Raw genomic sequence first — 27,614 nt, forward strand, 5'->3', positions numbered from 1 at the left:
TGGAGGGGAGGGGGGGGCAGTGAGGGAAGTGTCTGCGCGCGCGCGGGCTGTGAAGGCGCGAGGCGTGTGGGCACGTGACCGGGGCTGCGGCCGTTGGGCGGTGGCGGCGCGAGGCCGTGAGGGAGCGGCGAGTAGCGGCGAGCGGTGCTGTGGCGGGTTTGGTGGCCGTGCGGAGGGAATGGATCAAACAGCAGCGGTGCCGAGCTAGCCGTGAGCCAGAGGCGGTGCCGGCTCTGTTCTGTCTTTGCTCGTATGCCTACGCGGCTCTCTGGGTGGCCCGGTGGCCTCCTGCGTCTTCTCCCTTAGTAGGGCTCTGCCCGAGCCCGCAGGCAGGCTGTGCTCAGGCGGCTCGGAGCAGCCAGCAGCCACACCGTGCTGACGGCCATTCTCTTCTCTCTGTGTCGGCAGGGCTTTCAGCCACTGCTGACGGCTTCACCTCCTGAAGTTCTCGAAGCCTGAGGTAACTCGGAGCCGTGGCACCGTGCAGCCTGGCCTCGTGCTGAGGGAGGAGGATGGCTCACGTGCAGCCTCTGCCCATTCCCTGCCCTGTGCAGCTCGGGAGTTTGAAAGGAGATTCTCTGGAAGCTCAGCTGCACGAGTGCGTCCGGCAGGGGAACTGCAGGAAGGTGAAGAAGCTCCTGAACAAAGGTAAAAACTTGCTTAGAAAGGGCCTTGTGGAAAAGCTCTTATTTGAACCACGTGCTTATATCTGTTCAGAGGGAAAAAATAGGTAGAATCAGAATGCTGTCCATCAATACAGTTGTGGAGATATGTTTACAAAAACAGTTACCTTTGGCCTTCTTGGCAAATGGCACTAATTAATAAAATGTGCTTTTGGCTGTAAGGCTTACAGGACCTCAGTCTCAAGTGATGGAGGTTCCGTAAAACTAAATTCTGAAGGTCTGCTTTAGGAATGTCCAGAGGGCATTTTAAGTCTTTAACAGGGTGGTTAAAGTATAGACTTAGATACTGGTGTTTTTAATGACATGGGGACAGGAATGGCACAAATGAAACCTGGTAGTTGGTGCAGTTGTTAAGTAGAAATGTTCCTAAATCAGTGAATCAGAGCAGAATGCTGATAGCCTGGAAGTGCTGAACACAGCAACCAAAAGGAAGCAGCATGTATATATGCTGTGTGTACGCTGCATAACACAGGGAGCTTTGGACGTGATATTCTCTAGAGATGGAAGAAATATGACTGTGAAGATTAATTGCAGGCTTGAAGGTAGTTTTTCCTAAATGTTATTGAACATTTAAATCTCATGCTCTGATCTCTGAGTGTGACTACGCAACACGAGCGCCTGGCTGCTATCGAGGGCTGCGCAGCGGCTGCAGCCGCCGGTCACCGTCGCGTCCGTCTGAGTGGAGCGGCCCTCCAGCAGGGGGCGGTGTCCCCGCCCCGTCCCTAGAGCGGCGCTTCTGATTGGTCGGCCAGGGCGGACCATGCAGATGAGGGCGTATGTCCGAACTGCAGTGCCGCGCTTTTGGGGTTCCAGCACCGGGGCCGGGGGGCGGCGGGAAGATGCGGGAGCGTGCGTGTGTGCGGGGAGCGGCGGTGCGGGGCCTGGGGCGGGACTGGAGCTCGGTATAAGCGGTGTCCGTGAGCTGGAGGGCGGTGCGCGGCGATGGGGCGGGCGGCGTTGGGAGTGGTGGGTTAGGACTATACTTTCAGGGATCATTTCTGTAGTTGGTAACTAGAGGAGTGTGATCGAAAGTGTCCGGCGTCACAACCCACGAGGAGGAGCGGTGTGTTCTCTCCTGAGCGTGAAGCGGGCGGGCGGTGCTGCTTGTGCAGGAGCCGCCCGTCATTGATGATCGTTCCCGTCCCACACGTTGGGTCTGGGAGGGAGAGAACACAGGCTGAGTGGTTTGTGCCTTATTATTAAAGAGGTGGAAAAGCAGAGCGGTTTGTGGCTGTTGTGAAACGCAGCTGGAAGTAGCGGGTCTGTTTTGTCCCGTGCCGTAGGACGTGCGCGCTGCGCTGCGGATGCTGCCGAGCTCGGAAACGCGGTGTAATTGCGGGGCCTCTGTTTGGCTGCTCTCGAGAGGGCCGGTAGGAACGCGCTGGGTTTCAGCAGTGCCTGGTGGCTGTTCCCGGTCTTGCAACGCTGCCCTGGAAGCGGGGCAGATTTTGGGCCGGGTACATCACCCGCTGGCACACGAGCGTTCGGGCAGAATCACGCAATCACAGAATCGTTGGGGTTTGAAGAGACCTCTGGAGATCCCCCAATGCAAACCCCGTAAAGCGGGTTCCATGCAGTAGGTTACACAGGAAAGCATCCACGCGGGTTTAGAGTACCTGCAGTGAAGGAAACTCCAGCGCCTCTCTGGGCAGCCTACTGCAGTGCTCTGACACTCACAGCGTTCCCGTTTGTGCGCACTGACCCTCGTCCTGTTGCTGGGCACCAGGGAAAAGAGCCTGGCCCCATCCATTTGTCTCCTGCCCACTGTATATTTATAAGCATCGATCAGATCCCCACTCAGTCTTCTCCAGGGCTCCCAGCCGCTATTCATCAGCGCGATGCTGCACGTCCCGCTCATTTTCTGTACCTCTGCTGGATTTTATTCAGCATTTTCGCGGCTTTGGATCCGCGGTACCGCAGGCAGTGCGGTGGCGCCGCGCCTGCGCGCAGAACTCGAGCCCCGCTGCGGGCCGGGTGCGGGATGGTGTTCCCGCCCCTTCCTGAGAGCGGCGCTTCTGATTGGTCGGCCAGGGCGGAACATGCAGATGAGGGCGTGTGTCCGAGCTGCAGTGCCGCGCTTTTGGGGTTCCAGCACCGGGGCCGGGGGGCGGCGGGAAGATGCGGGAGCGCGGGTGTGTGCGGGGAGCGGCGGTGCGGGGCCTGGGGCGGGACTGGAGCTCGGTATAAGCGGTGTCCGTGAGCTGGAGGGCGGTGCGCGGCGATGGGGCGGGCGGCGTTGGGAGTGGTGGGCTAGGACTATACTTTCAGGGATCATTTCTGTAGTTGGTAACTAGAGGAGTGTGATCGAAAGTGTCCGGCGTCACAACCCACGAGGAGGAGCGGTGTGTTCTCTCCTGAGCGTGAAGCGGGCGGGCGGTGCTGCTTGTGCAGGAGCCGCCCGTCATTGATGATCGTTCCCGTCCCACATGTTGGGTCTGGGAGGGAGAGAACACAGGCTGAGTGGTTTGTGCCTTTATTAAAAGTTGGAAAATCAGATTGAAATCAAACTCGAATGGTAACAGCTCAGAGGGAGCCGCTCGGTTTCCTGGTAGAGCGCAGTGTCTGTTCCCAGTCCTGTCGTGCAGCTCGGGGCGACGTTCGGGGCCGGGTGTGTCTCCGCTGGCCTAGAAGGGTTGTGGCGGCAGCTGCTCGCTGTCAGCGCAGCCCCACTCACGGCCGTTTCCGGTCCCCCTCGCTGAGGCAGAGCCGAGAACAGTCCTGAGGTCCGGGTCCCCTGCGCTCGGACAGCGCAGCCGGAGCGGCATCAGCAAGCGATTTTGCGCATGCGCGGAGCCCAGGCCCCGCCCCGAGAGCGGTGCGTCTGGTTGGTCGTCCGGGGCGAAACATGCAGATGAGGGGGCGTGTCTTAGCAGATTCCCAGGCTCCGTTTTCGGGGTTCGTTAGCGGGATGGGGGTCACGGGCGGCGGTGGGAGCGCGGGTGTTTGCGGGGAGCGGCGGTGCGGGGCCTGGGGCGGGACTGGAGCTCGGTATAAGCGGTGTCCGTGAGCTAGAGGGGGATGCGCTGCGATGGGGCGGGCGGCGTTGGGAGCGGTGGGTTAGGACTATACTTTCAGGGATCATTTCTGTAGTTGGTAACTAGAGGAGTGTGATCGAAAGTGTCCGGCGTCACAACCCACGAGGAGGAGCGGTGTGTTCTCTCCTGAGCGTGAAGCGGGCGGGCGGTGCTGCTTGTGCAGGAGCCGCCCGTCATTGATGATCGTTCCCGTCCCACATGTTGGGTCTGGGAGGGAGAGAACACAGGCTGAGTGGTTTGTGCCTTATTCGAATCGAAGTTAGAAAGCAGGTTTTAATGTTAACGCGGAGGGTTTTATTCGTACAGAGTTTGTTTTGCTGTTTCAAATGATGGAATCAACTCTGTTAAACGTGTCAAAGCTCTGCTCTTAATGCTCCCCTAGAGGCATAGTCTCTTTTTTTAACCAGCGGAGTGTTGTGCTGTTAATTGTGCTGACCTGTGAGTGCTTTGCTTCTGGCGTTTGGATTTCATTCATATAGAAAGGTTGCATCAGCTGTGGGTGGTGTGTATGGAAAGCTACAAGGGAGATTGCTTATACCATCTTATCAACGCTTTTCAATCTATCTCGTTATATTTCTTATTCGCAGCAGGAACGTGGCAGTCACCTTCACTGTCAACAATCCTGCCCTTCCCTTCCTCTTTCCCTTTTCTTTTAGAGGAGGAAAACACTTCCAGTCATCCTGATTTCTTTGCAGGTGCTTCTGTTGATGCTGTGAATTCCATGGGCCAAACCTCTCTTTTCACTGCTGCATTGTTAGGCCTTGGTAGAATAGTGGATGTGCTGTTGGATTATGGCTCAGACCCTAACCAGTTAAGTACACAAATATTTCTTTCTATTTAAATTGAGACTAGTAGTTAATCTGTTAGAGTTTTCAGCTTTGTTATGCAAAGCTCCTCAAAGGTAAGCAGGTGGTTAATTTTCCTTGTGTCATGGCACACATTAATGATTTGCTATACATAATCACTATCAGTATGCAGCTTTTCTTCCCTCAGGCTCAGCTGTTTGGTGGTGGTAGGGGTTGGCTGTAACATTTCTGCTTTAATGCTCCCCAGTCGCTGTTATGATGGAAGCACTCCAGTCCATGCAGCAGCTTTCTCAGGAAATCAGTGGGTTCTTAGCAAGTTACTGGATGAAGGAGGTGATCTGAGAGCGCATGATGAAGGTGGGAAAAATCCACAGTACTGGGCTATGTCAGCTGGAAAAGAAAGCAGTGCTCAGGTAGGGGTTTGTGAAGTGTGTACACGTTGAGTGTGTGCTGCGTGTGCGCTCACATCTTAAGGTGAAGAAATTCCAGCCTTTCAGAGATAGATGGCTTTTCTGTATTTGAAAAAATATTTAACTTTCTTTTTTTTTTTTTTAACTTTCATAACAGCATTTTGAGTCCTAATGATTGAGATTAAAGTCAGGTTTGGCTGAGGCTCTGTCCATGCCCATAACTTGTTAGGACCATCGTGTGTACCTGTAAGAGAGGAGAACAACAGCTCCTTGTTTTTAAATTCTGAGGTAACCTTTTCCCTCCCCCACCCAGATGCTGGAATTCATACAGCGCTGTACATTCCACATGCAGGCTGCCATTCAGAATTTTCCCTGTGATCCCCTGAGGAAGATTTGCTCATCAAAAGCACTGGTTTCCAGTCCATCCAGGTTTGGTGGCCTTGTTCAAAGGTAAGAATATATTCTCTTCATCGAGGAATTGGCTTTCTTGGATTCTTACCTCCACTTTATCTTAAAAGTAGCTTATTCCTGACCTCATTGGTCACTGTGAATCTTTCAGAGGTGTGTTTCCAACCACTCATGAGCTTTTATATCAGATGATAGGAAAAATGCATATTTGTGAAGAAAAAGTGATGCAGGGTGTCTGTGTGTCTGCATGACTGGCCACCTGGCTTTAAACAAAAGGCTCTCATAACAGTGGTTTTTTTTTTTTAAGGTCTTAATTACTTGCACAATAGTTTGGGATTTCAGCCTTTGCATTACACTTGCTGTGTGGAACCAGGCATGATGTTTGAAATCCATGACTGCTGCCTTGGTTCTGTGCCCTGTCTTTGCCTCAACATAACAGTTACTGCTCTTGTTTGTATGTTTTTGTTACTTAGAAATGCTGACAGTCCTCTGGGTAGATTTCTGAAAGGTGGAGTTAATGCAGCCAAGAACATCTACAGCTTTGGTTTTGGGAAGGTAAGATGCTATGGATAACATTTTTCTAATATTATTAGGACAGTTTTCCTATTTTTTTTTATTTTTAGTTGTGTGTTCTTCACAGGAAAAAGCTGTGGAAATCCCAGCTATTCAGGCCTCTATTAATGGGCCTTACTGGAGGAGGCTGATTTAGAACAAACAATAAAACCTTTGCTGTGATTGTTTCTGCTTTTCTGTTTTCAACTTCACCAGGAAGTTAAGCTTTTTCACTGGGCACCTTAAGATTTTATTGCAGTGCTTTGGTTAACGTTCCCATTGCAGCGATTGCTTCAGAGTTTTTGCTGAGTTTTGGCAGATGTGGTACCTCTGGAACTCCTGCACGTTCCTTTTGGTTTATGTGCTGGTGTTGTTTCAGTTCTATCTTGCAGGCAGCGGGCATCTGGGCTACTTGGCATCTCTCCCTATTATTGGGGAAAAAGAAGTGGTTCAGGCAGACGATGAACCGGCGTTTTCTTACCGTGTTGGACCATGCATGACCATGACAAAGTGAGTGGCATCAAAGGGACTTCAGCCCCTCTCCGTGTGCAGCTGTTGCTATAAAGTGGCAAATTGGCAAACAGGTGCTTTGTTTGGATTGTTTTCCTTGTGGGTTCTGTACTCTTCCACCACCTTCTGTCACAACTTTATTTTGCAGTCTACTGATTGTCATGGACTCCTTTGGTTGCTCTTGTCCCTTCCACACATAGGTGGTTATTCACTGACATAGTGACAGCAATAAAACGCTGATATACTGTTGTCTGGATGATCAAAATAAGGGCAGTGTTACTAACATCAGGACTCTTACAGAGGTCCTTGTAGGTAGTACTTCAACGTGGAAAAAAACTTCTGTAAAAAGCATATTGCAGATACTCTTCTCCTCGTAGCTTGATGTGGGGGAGCAGCAGAGTGACAGTGAAGGAACTCAGCTTTCAGCCCCATCAGAACTGCAGTAAGCTACGCTTAGCTGATCTTCTCATTGCAGAGCAGGAGCACAGTAGGTAAGAGACAATGAATGTGCTGTCAGTGCTCCTGCGGTCTGTGAGTGGGAGAAAGTGTGATTAACCTCAAGCAGGCTGTCAGGCTGCATTTCTGGTTTCTCTCCAAATTAGAAATACAGGTTTTTTCTTCTTCTATCTCTTCCTACTCTGTTTTCTCCCCTATGTATAATACAGAAAAAAGTGATATTCCCTTCTCCCACAAATGCTTCACTGCATGTTTCATTCATAGCTTGCTTAGATTCCTCTAGAAGCAGCAGTTTGTCTATGCAGATAAGTTGGAAGTATTTATGTAGAGAAGACCCAGAAGGGCAGGACTCTGTTTTTTGGTCTCAAATTCAGTGTAACTTATTTCCTTTGCCTTTGCAGTAAGCTCCGTCATCCCCATTTGCTGCAGTTGATGTCTGTTTGTCTGTCCAGTGATTTGGAGAAAACCCGTTTGGTGTACGAGAGGGTCAACTTTGGTTCTTTGTACAGCATCCTGCATGAAAGGGTAACTGCAATACTTCTTAAGCAACACTTATTTGAGTGTTTGAATACAAGCAGGTAAGATGCTGTAGGGACTGCAGCTGAAGACAGAAGAGTCAGAAGAGCTGACTGTGCTACAGGGAGAACTTTGACATAGTCAGTATCTCTTAATTACTGTTTAATGTGTTACTATGGTTTGGTACCCAGAACATGTACATTATTCAGCAGGTGCACTTTGTGTTGTTTTTACTACAGTATGTTTCATTTTGCTTTCTTTGCCTCCTAATGTACAGCAATGGTTTCTCACTGCATCAGGCTTTGAAGTCCTGCAGTGCAAAATCAATAACTGTGGTTTTTTTCAGCGTACCGAATTCCCAGTGCTGCGCATGGAGACAATTCTGCATGTCCTCCTTCAAATCAATGATGCTTTACGTTTTCTGCACTCCCGTGGATTTATCCACCGTACAATTACCTCCTATGCTGTTCAGATTGTTTCTTCTGGTGAAGCAAAGCTATGCAACATGGAATACATGATAGAGAGGTAGAGAATTGCCTTACTGTGGAAACACAAAGTCAGTGCTAAATTCTGCTGATTAGTAGGTATCTAGTGGTCAAGAAGGACATTCCTCTGCCTCTGAATCAGGCAAAAGAGTTACAGGAGAGAAACATTTTAAATTTTTGGGTAAACTACTTTATACTTACATACATTTTTTCCTTCTTTCCCGTAGTGCAGTCTGATTAGGAAGGGGTCAAAGATCAGTTAGACTTCACTGAGAGGAATATTGGCAATAAGCAAGATTTTCCAATGGAAATATGCAGAAAGGAGCAAGAATACTTCTTAACTTCTTTTTCTCCTTTCATGTAGCAAGGATGGTGGAGAACACAGTGATCTGACACGTATTCCTGTGCCAGCCCAGCTATATAAGTGGTGCTCTCCTGAAGTAATCCTTGAAAAGAGTGTCACGGTGAAATCTGATGTTTATAGCTTCTGCACAGTGATGCAAGAAGCCTTGACAGGTACGTGTGTAGGCTTAGGCTGTTGTCACCACGGGAGCTCACTGAATGTTTTCGGAGCAGGCTGTTTATTTGCCTTATGTTGCTGCATAAAACCTTGCAGTTATTGCACGTATGGAGCTGAGGTGGGGAAGGAACCCTCCTGACAAAAAGCAAATGTTGATGATGGTGGCAGGGACTGCGGGAGACTTGTAAAGTGTATTGAAAAGCTTTAAACTGCTGAACTGAAGAATGAGATTAATGGTAGGTATTGCAGAGATAAAATCTTGTTGAGTGGTGTTTTGCTGCTGTTTGTCACCTTCATGCAAGGACAGCAAAGCATTCAGTTCATTATTTGCAGTATGGAAGATGAGCCTGTGTAGCTTTTCTCCTTTTCATCGTTAAGAAAACGTATGGGAAAACTTCTGTTATATGCTGACTTTAACTGTTTTGACAGTGAAGTATAATAAGCAATTATCCTGAAAATTAAACCTAGAAGGTGAGCTGATAGGGAATGAGCAATACAAAGTGTGGTTACTGTGTGACTGTCCTCTGCTCAGCTCCCTGTGTGGGTCTGCGTTTGACTGAGATAGAGAGGATATGCTAGGCTGGATTGAGTGCTGTTATTATAGTGAAATCTAGTAATTTTACAAACAGTAATTATAGTTTTATAGTTTTAATTAGAAATTACAGGACATGTAGACAGTAATAATTCTTTGTTTCCGATTCTTCTCTTCCTCTCTCCATTAGCATTAAGGTACAACTTATGACATGAAGTGTATACTTATGTATTGCAGAGACCCTGCCCTGGAAAGGTATTGAAGACTCAGTAATTAAACAGCTCATAATTTCAGGACAGCAGTTGGAAGCAGATGTCAGACTTCCTGTACCCTATTATGACGTTGTGAAGTCAGGGCTAGAATCCAAACAGAGGAACCGCTCCATGAACCTCCAGGATATTCAGTACATACTGAAAAATGATTTAAGGGTAACTTGTGGAATCGTGTCCTTTTTGTGGTTTTGAATGGCAGTTTCATGTCTGTTCAGATTCAGGTTGTTCTGCTTAAAATCTGCGTGAGAGGCTTTTTTGTGTGAAACCTGAACATTGAGTGTCTTTGTTTGATGATGGAGACAAACCGCTTTAAAATAGAAGGTGAAGTCACTAGACTTTCAAATACAGAAGTCATTCATAGTCTGTCTTGTCTTTCAGGACTTGACTAAGTCTCAGAGTTGTCGTGCTGATGAAATGGCAAAAGCACAGAGGCCTGCTGTCTTTGCAGATATAAACATCTGTTTGTCATCAACTTTCAGCTACCAGAAGAGAACACTGGAATTGAACGAAAAAGGGGTAACAGAGGCTGGTAAGTTTCTTTTAGCAAGGTGTCATGTGTCCTTTGCTTTGTGTGTTCCCCAGTCCATGAAGATCTGATGTAAATAATTAAAATGTGAGCATCTGGAGATTTTATGACATAGTTTGAAAAAAAGAAAGCATTTAGACTTGAATTATAGCTAATAATTAATGTAAACTCAAGACTGTTTGTTTGTCTGGTTAATAATTGAAGTTCAGGCACACTGCTTTCAACACAGGTGTTAAGTGCTGCTTATGTAATCTCTCAAAGGTGTTGATTCCTTAAAAGTACAAAAGTATTGTGTCTGATAGGCATCTGGAGGAATAGCTAAACACTAACATCATATTTTCCAGACAGTTCTGCTGTCCCAAGTTACCCTGTTTTTCCTGAAGAGAATAATGCTTTAGTGGACGTTGAGGCACCCACCAGTCTGCAGCTAGTTGTGCAGGAAAACAGTCATGATGCAGCTTCTGAAACCCAGATGACCTGCAGTGTGAGTGATGTGGATGACAGCCTCTGTAGCTTTGAAATGAATGAAGTCTTTGCCAGTTGTCCTGACTTTCATGAAGACTTCCTGGAAGAAGGAGCTGAATTAAGTCGAACAGTAAAGGATAAAAAAAGACAGCAAAAGGAAAAAGATGAGAATGTCCTTGGAGACCTGTGCCTGTCCCCTGGAATGTACTGTGAGGAAAAGCCAGGTTATGAGGAAGGCAGCATTTCAGAGTCAGTGGCAGAGTGCACTACAGAAGAGGAGGAAGAGAAAAATGAGGCCTCTGACCTGAGCATGCTGGCACAGGTGAGAGGAGATGCTGGCAGGAGGAGGAGTACTCTGTCTTCAAATGAACAGCACATCAGTAAATGCGTCCTTGATTTAAAGATTGTTCAGAGCATGTTGCAGCAGGCAGCAGAGTCCCTGTGCAGAACAGAGGAAAAACTGGACAAATTAGAGGCAGCTGAAAAGCAAAGGAAGCTTCTGCAGGGAATTTGGACAAATCAGCTTTCTGAGCAAGTTTTTTGTGACAGACCCTGTAACAGATCTGATAATATTTATCAAAATAGCAATAACCCTTTTTCAGGAGCTAACACTTCTTTATGGAAGGCTGTAGGTCCGCCATCGAGTGACTACATTCCACCTCTGATGACATGCCAGTCACAAGGAGCTCTGCATGGAGGTGGTTTCCAGGCTGCTTCAAATGTGACTGAGGAAACGTGGGCAATTCAGAATGAAAAGTGGAAATGCTTTCATCAGAGGAGTAAGAGTGAAAATGAGAACAGCCAGCATGACCTCAGCTTCAGTGAGGTGAAAAGCCTTGATGATCAAGTGGACCTAGAACATGAGGTAAAAAGTGGGGCATTTATCACTTTCCTGCTCTCTATCAGGTTTTTGGTGAAGAGTTATGAATGTGGTAGTTATGAATGGTTCTCAGGAAGAGGGAGGAGCTAAAATGTGTATGTGTAACAGTGACTGAGGAGGGAATGAAGTCTTGTGATAAAATGGGGAAAGTGTGGGGCCTTTGTTTTTTGTTGTTTGGTTTTTTGTATGTTTTTATTTAAGGAGATATGAGCTGTCACTTCATAAAGACTTCTAGATCATTTTCATTATTAAGAATAAACAGTTGATATGCTTAGCAAGACAAGAATGAGAAATTTGTGTTGTCTGCTGTGGGACTAATCTTGGATCATTTAAGTGTACTCATTGCCATAGGAACCAGATGTTGTGACAGTCTGCCTGCATGTGTGAAACCTGGTATAAATCCAGAGAAGAGTTTCTGCTAGGCTAAAGGCTGGAGCTGCCATCCTTTCAGCAAAGAAAAACATAGGGAATGAAGTTTGTCTTGTCCAGTTCTTAGTAAATCTCATAGACAGCTCTGCTAGTAATTAACAGAGTGCCCAGTGTGCTGAATCATGGCTTGTTGGACTCATTTCAGCATTTACTCCCACGTGTATCTGTTAGATGCAAAAAAAAGTTCAACTTTCAGATTCAGAGAGGGAGTGACTCACGTTGTGCAGCAAGTGGAAGCAAAGAAGAGAGGCGGTGAGTTTTGATCGTATTCACCAAAAATTAATTGTAGTAATTCATCTTGCTACAGCCACTGTCCAAAGGAGATACATCCAGGATTGAAGATGGCATTGGATGGGGTTTTTTTTCCCAGTAAGCCAAAAGCCATCTGTCCAATTAGGTCTCTTCTGTGACTCACTGTCAGCTGCAGAACTGACAAGTAACTGCTGCAACTGGGCACTTCTAAAAGTGGTGTTCAGACAAATTGCAAATGGTTTGCTGATGGAGGTCAGCGTTCTGGAAGTGTGACTGTGCTGCAGGAGAGCAATCTAATATTGAAGTCAGTAATAAGGGTTCCTCTCTGCACACAGCCTCATTCAGTTCTCAGTAGAAGCACCGTAGCTTTCACTGGTGTAGGACTAGGCCCTACCTCACAGGGACAAAAAACTGTCCTGTCTCATGATTTATTACAGGTGCTATCCAAAACCAGCATCTGAAATTTGCAGCACAAAAATAAACGAGGAGAGAAGGATGATGCAGCCAGAATGGAGAAGTAAGTAAATCAGTGTTACCTCAGCATTAGTGGTAGCAAACTTCAGTGTAGTGGAGTGCATTAAAACTTCATACATTTTTGTCACCTAAGAAAGGTCTGTCAGCCTTGATTGCTGTAGCTCTGTTAGGCTATTTTTGGAGAAAAAAAGCACATTTTGCGCATTTAAGATATGAAGTAATCACAACCACACTAAGACAGTTTGACTATAAAGCTCAAAGAATATCTGTCTCTTTTTAGAAGGATGTGAGAGTAGGAGACCGTGAGTTTAGAACGGGTAGCACAGCAACGACCAGTGGATGGCAGTACAGAATGAATAATAGAGAATGCAAACTAACAGAAGTCGTTCATAAAAAAAGGCTTATCTGTATGATTTATGCAGATTGTAAACTTAAATAGAAGGAAGCTTCCAGCTCTTTCCACTATAAAGGAGCACACAGGCTGTAACTTCAGCATTTTCAAGTATGCAGACACAAAGAAACGCAGGGAAAGGTTTCGGAGTCCAGATTGTGTTTTGTGAGCTGGTAACTTTGTTCTTTTTGTGTAGCTGAAGTAAGGCAGATGGCTAGAAAAGTGGCCTCAGGACAACTAGAGCTGATTGCCCCGTATCTAACCAGTGATTGTACATCTGAAAGTGAAGTGGAGAGTATAAAGGAAGCATTTCCACATGTCACCAGTAGAGTTCAAAAAGGTGGAGACCAACGAGGATATAGATGGCATACAGGTGACAGTGCTGAGCCTTGGGATGTGGGCTGCGAGGATGGATCTGAATCTGAGGAGAGTGATCTGGAGTCTATATTCAGAAGTTCTGGAGGTAGGGCTGAAAAAGATTTTCTTTTCTTTTCTTTTTTTTGTCTTTTTGTCTCTATCTCCCAGCAGATTTCAGCTTCTGTGGTTTTGTTAGAGTAATTGGCCATTTCTCTTCCAGAGTTCTTCCCCAAAAGCAAAGCCAGTGGCTCAGTCATTTCTGAATGTACTGAATATTACACATTAACAGATGGAGGAAATGTCCACTGAGCTTGGAGACCATTCATGATCACTGATCACCACATACCAGCATGTGAGAGCTAAAGCTTTCAAATCCATGAATATGCTCTCTTGTTTCTTTCTATTGGATTGCTACCAGTTTTCTACCCTACCAGCAGAAGTAGTGGACAGTGCTTTTATAATGGTTATGGATAAAGGAACAAGGAAAACTTTGCCTGCTTTGATTAATAATATCTTTTAATTTTTTTTTTTTGAGACTGTGGTTTTATTCCATCAGACCACTCATTTCCTATTATTTTTGCCTTAATGACTGCATTCTATTCTGACATTCTAGGGGGAAGTTGCCAGTCACCATCACAAGATGAACAGACAGAATCTGGACTACCTGTTGATAAGAATTCAGTCATTTTGCAACAAATTGAGACTGTCTCTAGGGTATGTATAATGTTCTCAGAAATCTAGTTGCTGCTGGTTAGCTGTAAAACAGTTCAGAACAGTCTCTTCATGTTACCAAACTACTGAGGCAGCCATCTTTTGAGTTGTGATCTGACCAGCAGTCATCTCAACTCTTTCTTTCCTCTTCTGTGGACAGTCAGAGTAATGCAAAGAGTAGGAACTAGGCTGAAACAGAGAACGATCAAATTATGGATCATTGCATTTAATGCAGTTTAACGTTATGGACTAAAATGTATGCTCAAGAGAGAGTGGAGACAGCATCTTAAATGCTAGTGTCTTTCACAGGGGCGTTCAAGAGAATTACCTTGTTCCTTTAATTCATATCCCAGTGAGTCTGAAGAATTCTTGACTCCAGATTCTGATTATTTCCTTCCTCCTGCTGTTCAGGAAAGCTCAGAACTAAAGGTAAAAGGCACAAACACAACAGGAATTAAGTCTGTGTCATGAATGTTGGACGTAAGTTGAATTGCATGTGATTTTATTATGCTCCCATTTAATTTGAACAAGAGCTGTAGAAAATGTGAGAGTAGATTTTTATTGTCTTCTGAAGGAATATCTACAAACTGAAATCTATCTAAAAGTAAGAAAATTCTGACCCTGCTCCTTTAGAAACAAGCAAAAAAACCCCAACAAACAAAACCACCAAAAAACAAGAGGGACATGTTTACTTTATTTGGTTTCCCAGTGACCATATTATCTGTGGAGCCCTAAAATCACTCTCTTGTCGGTTGAGAAAAGTTTGAGGCTGCTGATAATGTCAACCTTTCCTCTCAGCTCTGTAAGCCATAGTATTCAAGAGTCTTAAAACAATCTTCATTCAATTCTTGAAATTTTGAAACTTAAACAGGCTACTAATTCCAGTCCTTGCTGCATGCTGATGAGCTCTTGAAAAGCTCTCTCCATTCTGCTGGTAGTGAATATCATCCTGTGTGAGTTGTCCTACTTGTTGCAGTTTACCAGTGAGAAATGACATTTGTTTCCTTCTGCCTTTGCTCCCTGCTCTGGACCTCAAATCCTGGAGGGAAATTAGCAGGCACTCATGGTTGTTTTTGTTTTGTTTCGTTTTACAGAAACAGAGGCCTGAAGATGCAGGATCAGGTATTCAGGTATCAGGTAAAACTGCTTTTCTGAAGTTGGGGAGACAAGTCTTGTTGCACTCACGTATTTTGGCAGCAGTTCCTGTTAGAAGGCTGACGCTGGGTTTCCTGGGGTCACTTGGTGTCTTTTCTTTGTTACACTGAGAGCTGATTTTGGAAGATGAAATTTGGCCATTGCAATCACTGAAATATCACTTAATGCAATGATGATGTTCTTGCTGTTTGATGAAGCAGGCAAGCACATCCTACTCTTCGTTTTATACCTTCAGGCTAAGTTTAATGTTTTCATGAGGCTTGCTGTGGTGCTGGGAATTAGAGCTGTATTTACACATTAATATTATTAAAAGTATCTTGAGCATAAAAGCTTTAAGAGCTGACATTCTGTGTGCAGAGTAATGTAATGATCATTGTTGTCTGCTGCTGCTTGTCTTAGCTCAAATGTGTAAATGTTGTGATATTCCCCAGTGCTTTAGTGGTTGACTGTCTGGCAGCTGTGGTATGTTTATGAAAATGCATCTTTAAAACACATTTGTCTCTTGACAACAACAAAGGTCAGAAGAGCTAAAAAATTTAATAAAGTTGCAATTTCCTGTTCAATGAGTTGTGTCACTTTCCTTTGTACTTGCAAAACCCAATAACAGGGAACATTTGTTATTTGTATTCAGGAGGAAAAATATTACTCTGCGGCACAGCAGCACAGAACTCTGGCAGTAACACACGAGGAGTGAATCAGCTTATCCCTATGCCTGTAGCCAGGTAGACAGGCTTATTTTCATAGTTACTCCAAGCATAAATTGGGTTATAAAGTATGCTCTCATAACTAAATCTGCTTAATATTCAAATAAGGTGCCATTGGTGTTTTTAATCATCATCTACACAGCGTAGTTCATTGCAAAAAAAAAAAAAAAAGGGCTTTCATGGGTCTCTTGGGGTTTTGTTCTTTCACCATGTTCACTGTATTTGTTTTGTTTGTTTCCCTCATTAAGCAGTAAAATAGGAGAGGTAAATCATGTACATAACAATTTCTTTCACACTCATACAGTATATCAGTTTTAAACAGAGCAAAGATAATCCACATTATGGCTTCTGTCATCTGTTTCAATTTTGTTCTGCTGTGGTTTCAGAGCTCAGGTGGCATGGAGATCATGCCTTTTTCCCTTCTCTGGGAAGAGTCTTGCAAGTACACTCACTGCATTTTGCCTGCAGATAACAGTAGCCTGTGCTGGGGGACTTGCAGTCTCCCTTGTCAAGCATTGAGGTTTTTTGTCCATTATTTTTGTAAATTTTGTGTTCCAGTAGTGTGCAGAGATGTCTGCCAGCATCACCACCCTGCTGCAAGGAGTAATGTCCTTTAAAAAGAAAGTCTTCTCCCTGAATGTCTTTCAGCAGAGGTTTTTGGGCTTCTTAAAAGCCTGTAGCCTCCCTGTGGTGGTCAGCTTGCTTTGTGTTCCCCCAGTTAGCAGCTGCTCAGTGGGAGTGACAACTGCTTTTACTGTCTGTCAGTATTTGTACTCTCTCCTCTCCACTGGAGGAAATGAATTACCAGTGTCAAAGGTTGAAGGTAGGTAGCAAGAACATAAATATTTGGCCTAAAGGTAAAAAGTAATGTTTCCTGTTGCTGTGTCACTTAGGAACTGAGCTCTGGCCATCAGGACACAGAGACCTTTTGCTCTCTTACCATCAGACTAATGCCTCCCTGGCCTTGAATGGGATTGTTGCAGGTTGAGAGAACAGTTTACAATGTCGACTGATCAAATGAAGATAAAGCAGTGTAGTGATGTATGTTTACAGATGTGTAGTTAACTTTCAGTCTGTTTTGAAAGCAATACAAGCTGTGTAGATTTTTTTTTTTTCTCTATACTGGATACAACACACTGAAAATACTTTTTCCCTAGTGCTCTCTCTCCAATCTCTAAGGTTTTGAGCAAAACGTTTGTATGAGCCTCAGAGTGAAGGTCAGCCTCTAAACTTCTCAAGTGGAGAAACAAAATGCATTTGTTTTCATAATTTTTCTGAGAAGATCAATGACAGTGACCTTCTCTGTCTTCTCTTCCCTTATTCCAGTGTTGAAGCAGCACAAGAAATGATGTCAAGGGAGCCGCAGGAAGACTCCAAAGAAAAAGACACGTAAGAGCCACAATTTGCTCTGTGCTGAAGCCTGCAGCAGGCTGGCTGTTACCACTGTGAAAGTGCAGTGTTGATGTGAGACAGGAAGATGTGACAGACAAGCTGAGAGTTGGAAAACTGGGAAGTTGGAAGAAGTAGGGAGATGGCTGTAAAAGGGCCATTGCGTAGTTGTCCTCAGCTTAGATCAGAATATTTTCATGTCCATGAGTAATTAAATTAGTGTAACAAGTAATTAACCCAGTGCAATTTGCATGTGTCTCTTATGTTAGCGTTGCGATTCTTTGGTTCTTCCATGCATGTTATGCAGAAGAAATAAAATCACTTTGAAGGGTGGATTGTTAGGCTGCAGTTAAATAAATTGCATTGCAGAAATAGTGTTGTGATTTATCTTCTTAAGGAAAAATTACAAGCCAAGTTTGTGACTCAACTCTTGAAGTTGCATTTTTTACAGAAAATGCAATTTTGCATAGCAGTCATTGACTTGATAACAGTGAATTCATGATCATGTGAAGATGCTGTGAGGACAGCATAATGTAATCCAGGGTATATCTGCAGTGTATTTGCCTTGTGTCATTCCAGTCCAACAGCAAATCAGGAGTTTTTGTTACTTGAGTGTCCATCGCTTCCTGTGCAGAAGCTGAGCAGTTTCAGTTAATCTGAGTAATTCTTTTACAGACTCCTAAGATCTTAGATTATTCTTAATGAATCTTTATTTTTTCTGTGAAAGGTTGAGGATTTCCTTTGACTTTGGAGGCAGTTTTTTTCCTAGAGGTTCACAGTTGAAGCTGTTGTCCTTTCTGGAGGCAGTTTCCTGAGGTTTCTTTTATAAGAGAGTTATTAAAATGAAATTCTGTGAAGAAGGGGAAGGCTAATAATTAACCTTTTGTCTGCAAGATCACTGAAGATGATGATCTTTAGTCTTTGAATTCTGTGTGAAGTTGTCAAAGCCATTGTCTTCTGGAAAACTGGATAAGACTGAACAAAAGTAGAACATAAAGAACCTGAAAGTAGCAGAATTTAGTGATTTACAAGTAAAAGAACTGGCTATTCTAACATGTCAGAACATCTTTCAATGCTTCAGATCAGTGGCAGATATTCAGGATTTGTCAAGTATTCCCTGTGAGGAGGAGCACTGCTACAAGGACATAAGTTGTAAAACACCTGGAGTGAGTCGTGTGCCCCCCAGTGTCAGCACTCCAATCAGTCCAGGTAACTGCAGAGAGGAAAGGAGGGAGGACAAATTGCTGGAGTGTTTCATGCCAAGTAGAAACTGTTTATGCAGATCACAGAAGCTCCATTCATGTAGTACCAATGCAGAAATGCTGTTTTCCAGTTTTGCTATCATTTTTTTTTTCTTTAATTCTAGAGGAAAAAATTGCAGTGTCCTTTGAGAAGCACAGATGCTGCCATGAAGTAGTTTTGGATTCTTCCTTGTGCATTTGTCAAGAGGTTTCTTCTGCAGTGTCCCGGACGTTCACCACAGCCTACGGAGAGGAAAGGAGCACTGAAGTTCTCTCTGCTTTTCCAGGCGTTTGCTCCTCTGGATTGAATGAGCCTGTAAGTCCAGGGAATTAAACAAATTACACTTAACTCAGTGCAAATATTGACCAGCATCAAAGTGGCCTTGCCTGATGATAAAGAATTGCTGCTTCTCAGCATTAGATCCAGCGATCTTGCAATACCAAAGCAATACAAATTGGCAAAATTATTAGGTAGAAAAGACCTGTTTTGTTGGAGGATGGAGTTGTCACAGTGGTCTTCTGGTGTGTCAGCAGCTGGTGGCTTACCAGAACCATTCAGAACTATGAATTATGGGCACTGAAGGTATGGTGTGGCCACAATATAAGCTGGCCACACCAATATGTCTGTCCAGTCAGCTTATATATAAAACAGTTGCCTGTATGTTTTCCATGTGTGATGATTCTTGCTCAGTGATGGAGTTGTCATTTAGATACTAAATTAGAATTTGTTCAACCAGAACAGTAGCGACTGCATTCAGTGTCATCAGGTCAGCTCTGTGTTTTTAGGCTTGCATAGAAAACTGTTGAAATTCATTAAGCCCATTAGCAGCTCAGTGTGCCTTGATTGGTTACAGAGACAGTTGATTGTGTTGCTGCTTTGCCTAAAATTTTCTTCTAGGACCCAGGTGCCTGGAGTACCTGCTTCCATTTTGAGGTCTGTGAAGACTTGCCTTTGATTACAAATCTTTGATTTTTAGGGGGTTCTTGTGGCTTTAATAATTAAAGGTTTAAAACAGAACGAGAAAATGGAAGTTGTCAGATCTGTCCTTCCAGAGAGCTGCTGTCCAACTGCCCATACACAATGTCAAACTAAATGAAGATTGTGTGGCTGACAATATCTTAATGACTAGCAAAAAGATGAGTAAAAAACAGCTTAGGCAAAATTTCTGACACATCTTGCGACCTGAATGTTTTCTCATTGTCTGAACCAACTGAAAGGCTTATTGAGAAATTTAAACTTATATTAATTCTTACCTCATTTTTGATTTGGCATGTTAAAGCTGGTAGTGGGGGAACAGCAGTTCTTCAGTTTGCCCTGTATTCCGTTCTGTATGATCTTACACAGGGTGGATTGTCAATCGTTGCTTCATCCTCGAGAAGCACCAGGAAGGCACCTGGTAAGTCTCTCAACCCACTCCCAGCCCAAATAGAGTGATCAGAAAATGGATAAACACATTTGAAAAGGAATTTTGTAGAATTTCTTTTTCTTTTCTGGGTATTTCTTTTTGTAAGGGTAGCTAATTGTGCACTCAATTGTATTGCTAGTGATGGTGACATTAGAAATTGTGTGTTTGCCCTCGCAGGTTAGGAACTCTGACCTTTAATCTGACCTTTTGTTGGCTTAAAATTAGCAGTGCAAAATTGAGAACTGTATGTGCAAGTCTAGCTCTGAATACTTTTTCCATTTTGGTCATGCTTAAAGATATTTGATAAAATGTGAATGAGCCAGGCTCATGAGGGTTGAGAAATGAAATACGTCAGCAAGATGCTGTCATAGTCTGAGTTTATATTGCAGTTATTAAGAATTAATCACTGCTAATTAATTTCCCCCCCATCTCAGCGCTCGCTCAGGCACCTATCCACCTCCTGGATGAGCTCCCTGCACCAGCCCAAGAGCTGCTGGATGAAACTGGTGAGAGACACTTCACCCAAAATGATACAAGATGTGCCAGCTGCGTTTCAAAGCCAAGGACAGTACTTCAGTACACAAATCATTCTCTACTAAAATACACAAGAGCTTCCAAATCGGTTGCAGTCAGGTCAAAATAAGAATAGGAAGTTAGGCATCAACAGCTTAAACAACCGTCAGTTATTGAAGTTTGTCCTTGAAGCTTCTGCATCTCACGTAATGGGTAGTGGCTGTTGCTGACAGCAGCTTGCTCGTTGAGTACAGATGTAATTAAGCACTGGAACAAATTTGGCGTAGACTGAAGTTTTCAGAGGTGTCGTGGAGCTGTGCATGTTGTTCATTAAAACCAAGGCAGACTGGGTGGCTGCATCCCTGAGGTATTTTTGCAGAACTTAATCTCAGTGAATTACATTTATTTTTGTAGTCACATTTTTATGGCATTGTCTGGAGATGTAATGAAAGGGGTTTTTTTGGTGTAAATTACGGAAAAGAATTTCACTGATTTTTATTTTTTTTTTCAGCCATAAACTCTTCCTAAACAAACACCAGACATAAGGACAATTAAATGTGCATAGATCCTATCCTCTTTTGGAAAGGAGGCACTCAGACAATTCTAATCTTTTTATTTCCTCATTCAGCGAAACAGGGATGAGTAGAGACTGTCAGCAAGTAAATAAACAATGGTCTAAGACAATTTGTAAATTAATAAATGAACTAATTTATGTAAAAATTTAATCTGTGTTTGGGTGGATGAAGACAAGTGATATGTCAGGTTGTTTAGAAGTAAGGAAATGTGCTGTTTCTAACAGAGTGTTTAAAGCAGCGAGATTCCATTGCTCAAGGCTTTGTGGAAGAGGGATTGTGTGACTGCAGAGTACAAAAAATGGTTAGCAGGAGTCCTAACGTGAATATTATGGATTGAAAAATAACTTTGACATTACTGCAGAACTACTTGAATGCTTGTCATGGTGTATCCAGCTTTTAGAGTTATTTTCTTAATCGTGGTTGTTTTGGAAAATCCATCAGAAACTTGAAAAGGTGTTGCTCAGTAGGATCACATTGGCTGTTTTCACAAACAGTGCCTCCTCCATCAGTGTTCTGTGGCTTTTTCTGGGCATTCACCTCTTAAGTTTTGATACGGGAGGCTTGAGATCTGAACTATCCAAATGAATCTGCTTTTGTTGTGTCACTGTAGTGTATGCTGTGTTCAGATGTAAGTGATGAAATACACAAAGGTATAGGTGCTGTGCAGCTGGTGTAAGATGTTCCACTGAAAGCAGCCAGTGCACACTACCTGCTTATCCTCCTGACTCACCATGATGAAATAATGCCTGTGATCTTATGGCATAAGAAAATAGCATCTGTTGGGATAATCAGTGCCGTGTTTCCTGTTCTGTTACAAAGGTACCACAGATAGTGGTGTATGTTACTTCTGAAGCTGTATATAGTAGTAAGTGGGAATCATTTTTAGACTTTCAGCAAGTAATGTCAGGAAATCTAAGTCTTTATAAACTGTGCATTTGTTTCCAATGAGTCAGAAAGGGAAGAGTTTTTAAAAGAAAAATAAAAGGAAAGAAAAATCAACAGAACACGAGTTGGCTGAACAGTATGGTCACTTGAGAATGGAACTGGTACTTGTTTGTGTTATCCTACAGCTTTGTTACATCTACTCTCATTTAAAATTGTTACCCAGAGGGTAGAAGCTACAGTGACTTTATTCATAGGAGTATCCTGGGTTTAGGTGGCAAAGAATTACTGGCTCTTCAATCACGGTGGTTTTGTTGTATTTGCATAAAGTACAGCTATTTCAGACTCCATTTTTGTGACAGCCTACAGCTTCCTGCTTATCGTAGCTTAGCAGAAGGTGGCTGAATATATTCACATGCTGTAGAGAACAGAACTTAGTGAGATAAGTCTGGGGAGTTGAGAATATCATTGGATTGTGCTAAATAGGGTAACAAAGCTAACATCCACAGGTTTTCTTTTGATTTTTCTTCCGTATCTTGGATTGTAAGGGGGAAGATTAAAGATTAATTTCCACATGCATTTTTCATTTAAGCGTGAGGCAAAATGTTCACTCTTGCGAGTCTAAAAAATGTGCTGCAGTAAAATACTTGTCTACATCTTGCTATTGGCCACCTATTGCTGTAAATAATTCAGATTTTCTTAGTTGGTAAAAGATCAGATGGCTGAGGAAAGAGTAATTCAGCAGCAGACAACTGCATGTTTCCTGAGCATAGTAAATAAAGCCACAGTTTATTTACTGTCTTCCTTTCATGCCTTTGACTTTAAAATCTTTCTGTGGACAGATTCTGATCGAAATAAAATGGAAGGCATAGAAGCAAAAAAAGAAATTGAGATAAGTGAGAAGTGTGATTGTGGTGCATGGACTATGGAGACATTTAATCTAGCAGAGGAAACAGAAAGGTATGAAAAACACAAGGATGATAGCAGCATATATCACTTTGAATTACCAAGATTTAGAAAAATGGTTCCAATACATCATAACAAGATCCAGAGCTGGTAGTAAATCAGCTGTTGTAAGAACCGTGATCACTGTGGCTGTTTTGTTGGAAAATGTGTAGTATTAAAAATGGCAGCATGCATTTAAGCTCTTTCATTCAACAGGGCTCACTCTACTCTTGATGACGCTTTAGGAGTTCTCTGTGCTGTTTCTCCAGATGAGCAAATTGAAGAACAACAACAAGATGAGGAAATTCAGGGATATGCTCTTGGGTTAGCTGCTAACTGCTACGTTATTCATAACTTTGTGTTCTGTGTTCAGACCTATGATGGGCTTGTCAGAAAATGGGCTGTTGCTCTTCAGGAAGTAATGCATCGAGGAAGTCTGCTTGGAGGCATCCATCAGAACTTTCAGTACTAAACTGAGAGAGAAAAGAGTATTTTGTTAAGAGAATTTCCTATTAGGTAGAAAGCAACCATTTCCAATCAGCCTGGAAGGCAGTGCATTATCTTCACAGAAATTGGAGAAAATTTGCCAGATAAGTAGATAATTTTTTTTTCCAAAGGTAGTGAGAGGAATGCATGTGAAGAGAATAGAATCATGAAAGCTCTTTAGGGAGAAAGAAGACCAAAACACTTCAAAGAGTTTGGGAAGGCCAAACTGCCTTGGAATATAGAAAGAAATGAAGAAAATGGCAAACACCATATCTGTATCACTTTAAGAACTCAAACATGAGAGCTTTAAACTCTGAACAGCTCCATGGTAAATGCACTGAGTGATCATAAGTCATTCCTAACATATATCTTACTAAAGAACACAAGATAAATCCTGATGCTAACAGCAGACTATTTATTTTTAAGGCAAATCTCATGACAGCCAGGAGAATCTCGCTGATAGGGCAGTGTGATTGCTGCAGTCTGTGTTTTCGTATTTCTCTATATATATCTATTCATAAATGGCTCTATCCAGAGCCCATTCACACAGTCAAACCACATTTGTGTAATGCGTGCAGGGAATCACTGGAGTCTGCTTATGGATGTAAAGGTAAAGCATACCTACAGATTTAGTGGGAAGAGGTTGTGTTAAGGTTGGGTTCAGATGCCCATTACAGCCCAGGGCCAAAATAAGAAAGCATCTTGTATCTCCTGGCTTTTGTTCTGGTACACTGTATTCATCCTCTCTAAAAGAAAATACAGAAAATGAGATGATATGTAAATCTCTGTCATTTCAGGGCTGCGAGCCTGAGAGATCCACGAGGTGTTGGAAGGAAGAAGGGAGTAGAGGAAGGTGGAGCCAGGGCACGAAGCAATGAGGCAGACGGCTGTGCTGGGAGTTCAGAAGGTCCTCTTCATCTGTGAAGCTCCTGGGTGCTGTACTGCACAGTATCTCATTTATTACGTTCTTAGCACTGAATTTGCCAAGCATTCACAGTGTAGCATTTTGCTTTTCCTCATTTTTTCTGTCTGGATATTGCTTCTACCCCATGGTTTTGAAAGAGAGGAAGCTGCTGCAGACTTGAGCTCTCCAGAGATGCTTGGAAACTTTTGTTTTTTAAATCACTTTAGACTGACAGTGCTCTGGAATGCATGCAGAGAGTACGTTTCATTGTGGGAGTGCAGTTTCCTCTACTGACCTCCACTGAAGGACAGTTCACATTACTGCACCTGTGTCCCATTTAGTCCTTGGCCCCTCTGGCTTAGGCACCTAAAGGCTTCACATTGTAAGCACCTTGGTCTGTTACCACCCTCATTTGGTATATACCTGTGTGGCATGTGCTAATGCCATCAGATCCCTAAAACAGCTGCCTCAGTCTAGTCTCTCCAGGCTTTCCTCTAATAGAAACTGGAAGCAGGGAGGAAGACTCAAATGAAAGGGCTTTCTCTATTCTGTGTCAGAGGTGAAGTCATTTTACACAGTTGGCAGCTGAGGTATCTCTGCAAACAGGTTTCTGATTGCAGGTGAAACTTAACGGGTCTAGCCAAAAGAATCTGCAGTGCTGGTGAAACCAGAGCTTTCTCTCTGAAGGGTGTGACTGTGTTTTGAGCTGAATTGAAATGTGCTTTTAAAATTTTGTTATCTGTTTTTATTTTTTAAGGCAAGCACTCTGAAAGTCAGAAATTCCGCTTACGGGAACAGCAGTCTGCAACTTCTCCATTCAGGTGAGCACCTCTGTGACTTAAACTGGGCTTTTCACAGAGATCTGTGTGTCCTCTGGCCCTGTGAGATCCATTCTTCTTTTCCATGCCCAGGAGGGGTGCAGTATGAAGTCCCATTCTCTTCCACACTTGATCTGATACAAGGAAAAAAAGACCCCACAACTGTGTGACTTTTCTCACTGTCTCCTTTCTTTCCTACAGGGTAATTGTTTTGGATCAGAACGGTTCTCCTACGTGATTAGAATGGATAGTGAATACATCTTAGTGCATCAGCTGCTTGCTGCTGCTGGTACAGTATTCAGCCTGTGAACTGCAGCCCTTTTTTGGTCGCAAAGACTTCTGATGCTCAGACTTCTTTTATCTGCAGCAGCAAGTACTAAAAGAAATCGCAGTGCTTTACTTTATAGTGCATTTTATACTGTTTTTTGCCACTGTTTTATATCAGTTATACTGCAAAGGTGATCTGTGTTCGGAATAGAACAACCTTAGTGAGCTGGCTGTTTGTTTTTCTGTATGCACACTTTCATAAGCAAAATAATTTTTTGCTCTTTTGCATTACACAGTTTTCAGTGTTACAGACAAAATGACTGTAATTCTGTGAACTGCTGTTACTGCTCAGACTCATCTAATTTTTCCTTGCTGGAGTGTGGAGTGCTGTGTTGCAGCCCACATGGTGTATGTTTTTCCTTGCTCATTAAATTTAACAAGGGTAATTTCTTGTTTTCTCTTCTCTTAGTGCTTTTGTGATCTAGTGTTGAACTGATTTGACTGATAAAGGGGATTAATTGCTGTGCAGAAAGTTAATGAGAAAAAAGCAGTGTTCTTTCAGAGATACAACTGCACCAATATTTTCCCTGTCAGCATTCAACAAGAATGCAGAAAAGTTAGCATTACTGAGATAGCTGTTGTTTAATTAAACCACGCTTTCATGGCCCAAAAAAGGTCCCTGGGAAGTAACTGACTTCTGGGTCAGGCTTTTGATGGGCACAGCGAGTTCATGTTTACCTGTTCTTGTGATTATCACTGTCCAGGTGCAGATGTGTAAGGATTGTCCTTATCTCTATTGAACACAGTGCAGTTCTATGGCATTCTTACAGTTTTGTGTCCCATGTGTTTCTCTTCCATCCTTGATCAAGGTGGGAAATTTTGCCTATCTGTAACTGTTAATTTGGTTTAATGACAGTAATAAAAATGTCTAAGCTTAATGTGCTCCCATGTGATTATTCTTCTGGTTTTTTTTTACTTGTTACTATTACTCCCTATCATCAAGTTATGTATTCAACTGAGGTGATACTGAGGGAGATGCTGCAAACTGGCACAGCTGGGGGAGCTTCCTTCAGAAGAAATCAAGAAAAAGCAAACATCTGATCCTTTCAGGCAAGCCCTGTGGTGATGGGTCAAAAGGACCAGCAGCAAGGAGGTGTGTGGGGTAGGAGCTGTGTCAGTGCACAGAAATAGTGTGCAGTGCTTTAGACAATGCCACGTGCAAGTGGAGTGTTTCCTGATCTGGGCTCAGGTCAGCTGTAGTTTGCTCCACGTGTAGGGGGTTCTGTGTCCTCGCTGCAGGCAGTGGAACATCATCCTCTTGATACACAAAGTGCTGCAACAAGACCTTGCTCTGCACAGGCAGGGGGCCGTGGGGAGCCTTGTGTGGCAGCGAGGAACATACAGTAGTGACAAAAGCATGCAGAAGTTAAATCATGTTTGCTGTGTGATCCTGCCCTTGTTACCTGTAGCTGAGAAGTGCCTGAGGACCATTACCTCTTACTCTGGACAATGTTTGTGCAGTGTCTTTGTGGACGAATTAAAGAAAGAACAGCTAAAACTTGCTGGTCTGCAGCAGAGCAGAGGAGTGGAGCAAGCACACGTGAGTTTTAATGCACGTAATTAAGATCACTTTGGTTTGCAACATGTGAAATTTTCCTTAGCTCCTTGGATTTTTTTTTTTCTGCTTTATCTATCAAACCAAATGGTGAGCAGACTGTGAACCATTTTCCTATCTTTTTTTAATCTTAATGTGGAGAATTTTTATTTCTGTTGCTAGAGAACCTTTCTAGCAGTCCATAGCCTGTCTGCTCTCCTTATCAAGGCCGGAACAGAGCAGTTGGAGATTTCGGTTGTTAAGCTGCTTGTACTTTTCCAGAATTAAGTTTAGCGTGAATGTAAATCATCCTAATAACATAAAGCATGGACACAAAAGCTGTAATTAACAGGAAGCATAAAACAAGGACCAACGGAAGACAGCAGAAAAGATCAGAGGCAGCACCATCTAATGCTGCTTTTCAGCTTCCCTGAGAACGAGAGGCCAATTAATTAAATTAAAACAGGGATACTGAGCTGTTCTGATGTCTCTCTGAGGCACCAGCAGGGAGGTTTCCCAGGGGGAAGCTGGGATGGGAGCTGGTGAGGATGGGTGCCCTGTCCCCCTGCTGCTGTGGCTTTAGAGGCCCTTGCAGAGCCCTGCAGGGGGTTCATCAAGTGAAGGCATGCAAGGACAGAAGCAGGTGCTCATCCCGTGAGCAGTGGCTGTGTCCTCAGTTCCTGTGGACTTACCATGCTGGACTTGGCTTTTTTTGGATGTGGTTTTGTTGGTTATGGTTTTGTCTCGAAGCTGAAACTCAAGGAGGAAAAGCCTCTGTACCCAAAATCTCACTGTATGCTGGTCCAAATTACCTTTCGCTCTGATCTTATCAAGATGCAGGCTGCATACTGGTGGGGGAATATCGTGCAGCTGTTCCCTTTGCTTCCCTCTAACCCCACCATGTGTTTGCTGCCATGGGTGAGCAATGCTTTTCAGATTCCCAGCAGAGCATCCTAGCAGCTGTGGAAGCCCATGCAGGTTTTTGGGGTTTTATTTCTTTCTATTCTGAAAAGCATTGGAATCTTTTGCTTCCTGTTAATGCTTCAGCCATGTGGGCAGGGGCTC

At 43.6% G+C, this 27,614-nt stretch overlaps 1 protein-coding gene and 3 non-coding genes across 16 annotated transcripts; all 4 read left to right on the plus strand.

The window, feature by feature from the left end:
• The first annotated feature begins 90 nt into the window (after positions 1 to 90).
• TEX14 (testis expressed 14, intercellular bridge forming factor) lies at positions 91 to 25,893 on the plus strand. Of its 13 annotated transcripts, none has more exons than XM_048967155.1 (31): positions 94 to 460; positions 555 to 648; positions 4,414 to 4,528; positions 4,772 to 4,937; positions 5,248 to 5,384; positions 5,816 to 5,897; positions 6,274 to 6,404; positions 6,782 to 6,895; positions 7,262 to 7,385; positions 7,723 to 7,901; positions 8,226 to 8,377; positions 9,151 to 9,341; positions 9,564 to 9,714; positions 10,056 to 11,041; positions 11,631 to 11,737; positions 12,175 to 12,254; positions 12,799 to 13,065; positions 13,573 to 13,673; positions 13,980 to 14,099; positions 14,765 to 14,807; positions 15,457 to 15,547; positions 16,856 to 16,918; positions 18,000 to 18,127; positions 18,285 to 18,475; positions 19,505 to 19,556; positions 20,000 to 20,071; positions 22,378 to 22,495; positions 22,697 to 22,804; positions 23,764 to 23,873; positions 24,628 to 24,691; positions 24,890 to 25,893. In XM_048967155.1, exons 3-31 carry the CDS (start codon positions 4,440 to 4,442, stop codon positions 24,924 to 24,926), a joined length of 4,254 nt encoding a protein of 1,417 aa, XP_048823112.1. In that variant the 5' UTR covers positions 94 to 460; positions 555 to 648; positions 4,414 to 4,439; the 3' UTR covers positions 24,927 to 25,893. The 13 variants fall into 13 exon arrangements, 11 of the variants coding, with proteins under 11 accessions (XP_048823107.1, XP_048823112.1, XP_048823108.1 ...); XM_048967151.1 differs by having other exon boundaries at positions 94 to 210; positions 409 to 648; XM_048967150.1 differs by having other exon boundaries at positions 91 to 648.
• LOC125703205 (small nucleolar RNA U3) lies at positions 1,657 to 1,869 on the plus strand. The gene has a single exon (XR_007380795.1). It is a non-coding gene; the product is annotated as a small nucleolar RNA U3 (small nucleolar RNA).
• LOC125703196 (small nucleolar RNA U3) lies at positions 2,936 to 3,148 on the plus strand. Its single transcript, XR_007380786.1, has one exon. It is a non-coding gene; the product is annotated as a small nucleolar RNA U3 (small nucleolar RNA).
• LOC125703204 (small nucleolar RNA U3) lies at positions 3,743 to 3,955 on the plus strand. The gene has a single exon (XR_007380794.1). It is a non-coding gene; the product is annotated as a small nucleolar RNA U3 (small nucleolar RNA).
• Positions 25,894 to 27,614: the final 1,721 nt, after the last annotated feature.

This window comes from Lagopus muta, chromosome 20, assembly GCF_023343835.1.
Source record: "Lagopus muta isolate bLagMut1 chromosome 20, bLagMut1 primary, whole genome shotgun sequence".
Taxonomy (NCBI): domain Eukaryota; kingdom Metazoa; phylum Chordata; class Aves; order Galliformes; family Phasianidae; genus Lagopus; species Lagopus muta.

Bases quoted from the DNA above. Each gene is read 5' to 3' on its own strand.
- TEX14 (XM_048967148.1), top strand. From the start codon at position 4,227: ATGGAAAGCTACAAGGGAGATTGCTTATACCATCTTATCAACGCTTTT. The intron at 15,548-16,855 runs GTAGACAGGCTT...CCCTTATTCCAG, and splicing joins ATCCCTATGCCTGTAGCCAG to TGTTGAAGCAGCACAAGAAA. The intron at 22,805-23,763 runs GTTAGCTGCTAA...CTGTCATTTCAG, and splicing joins ATTCAGGGATATGCTCTTGG to GGCTGCGAGCCTGAGAGATC.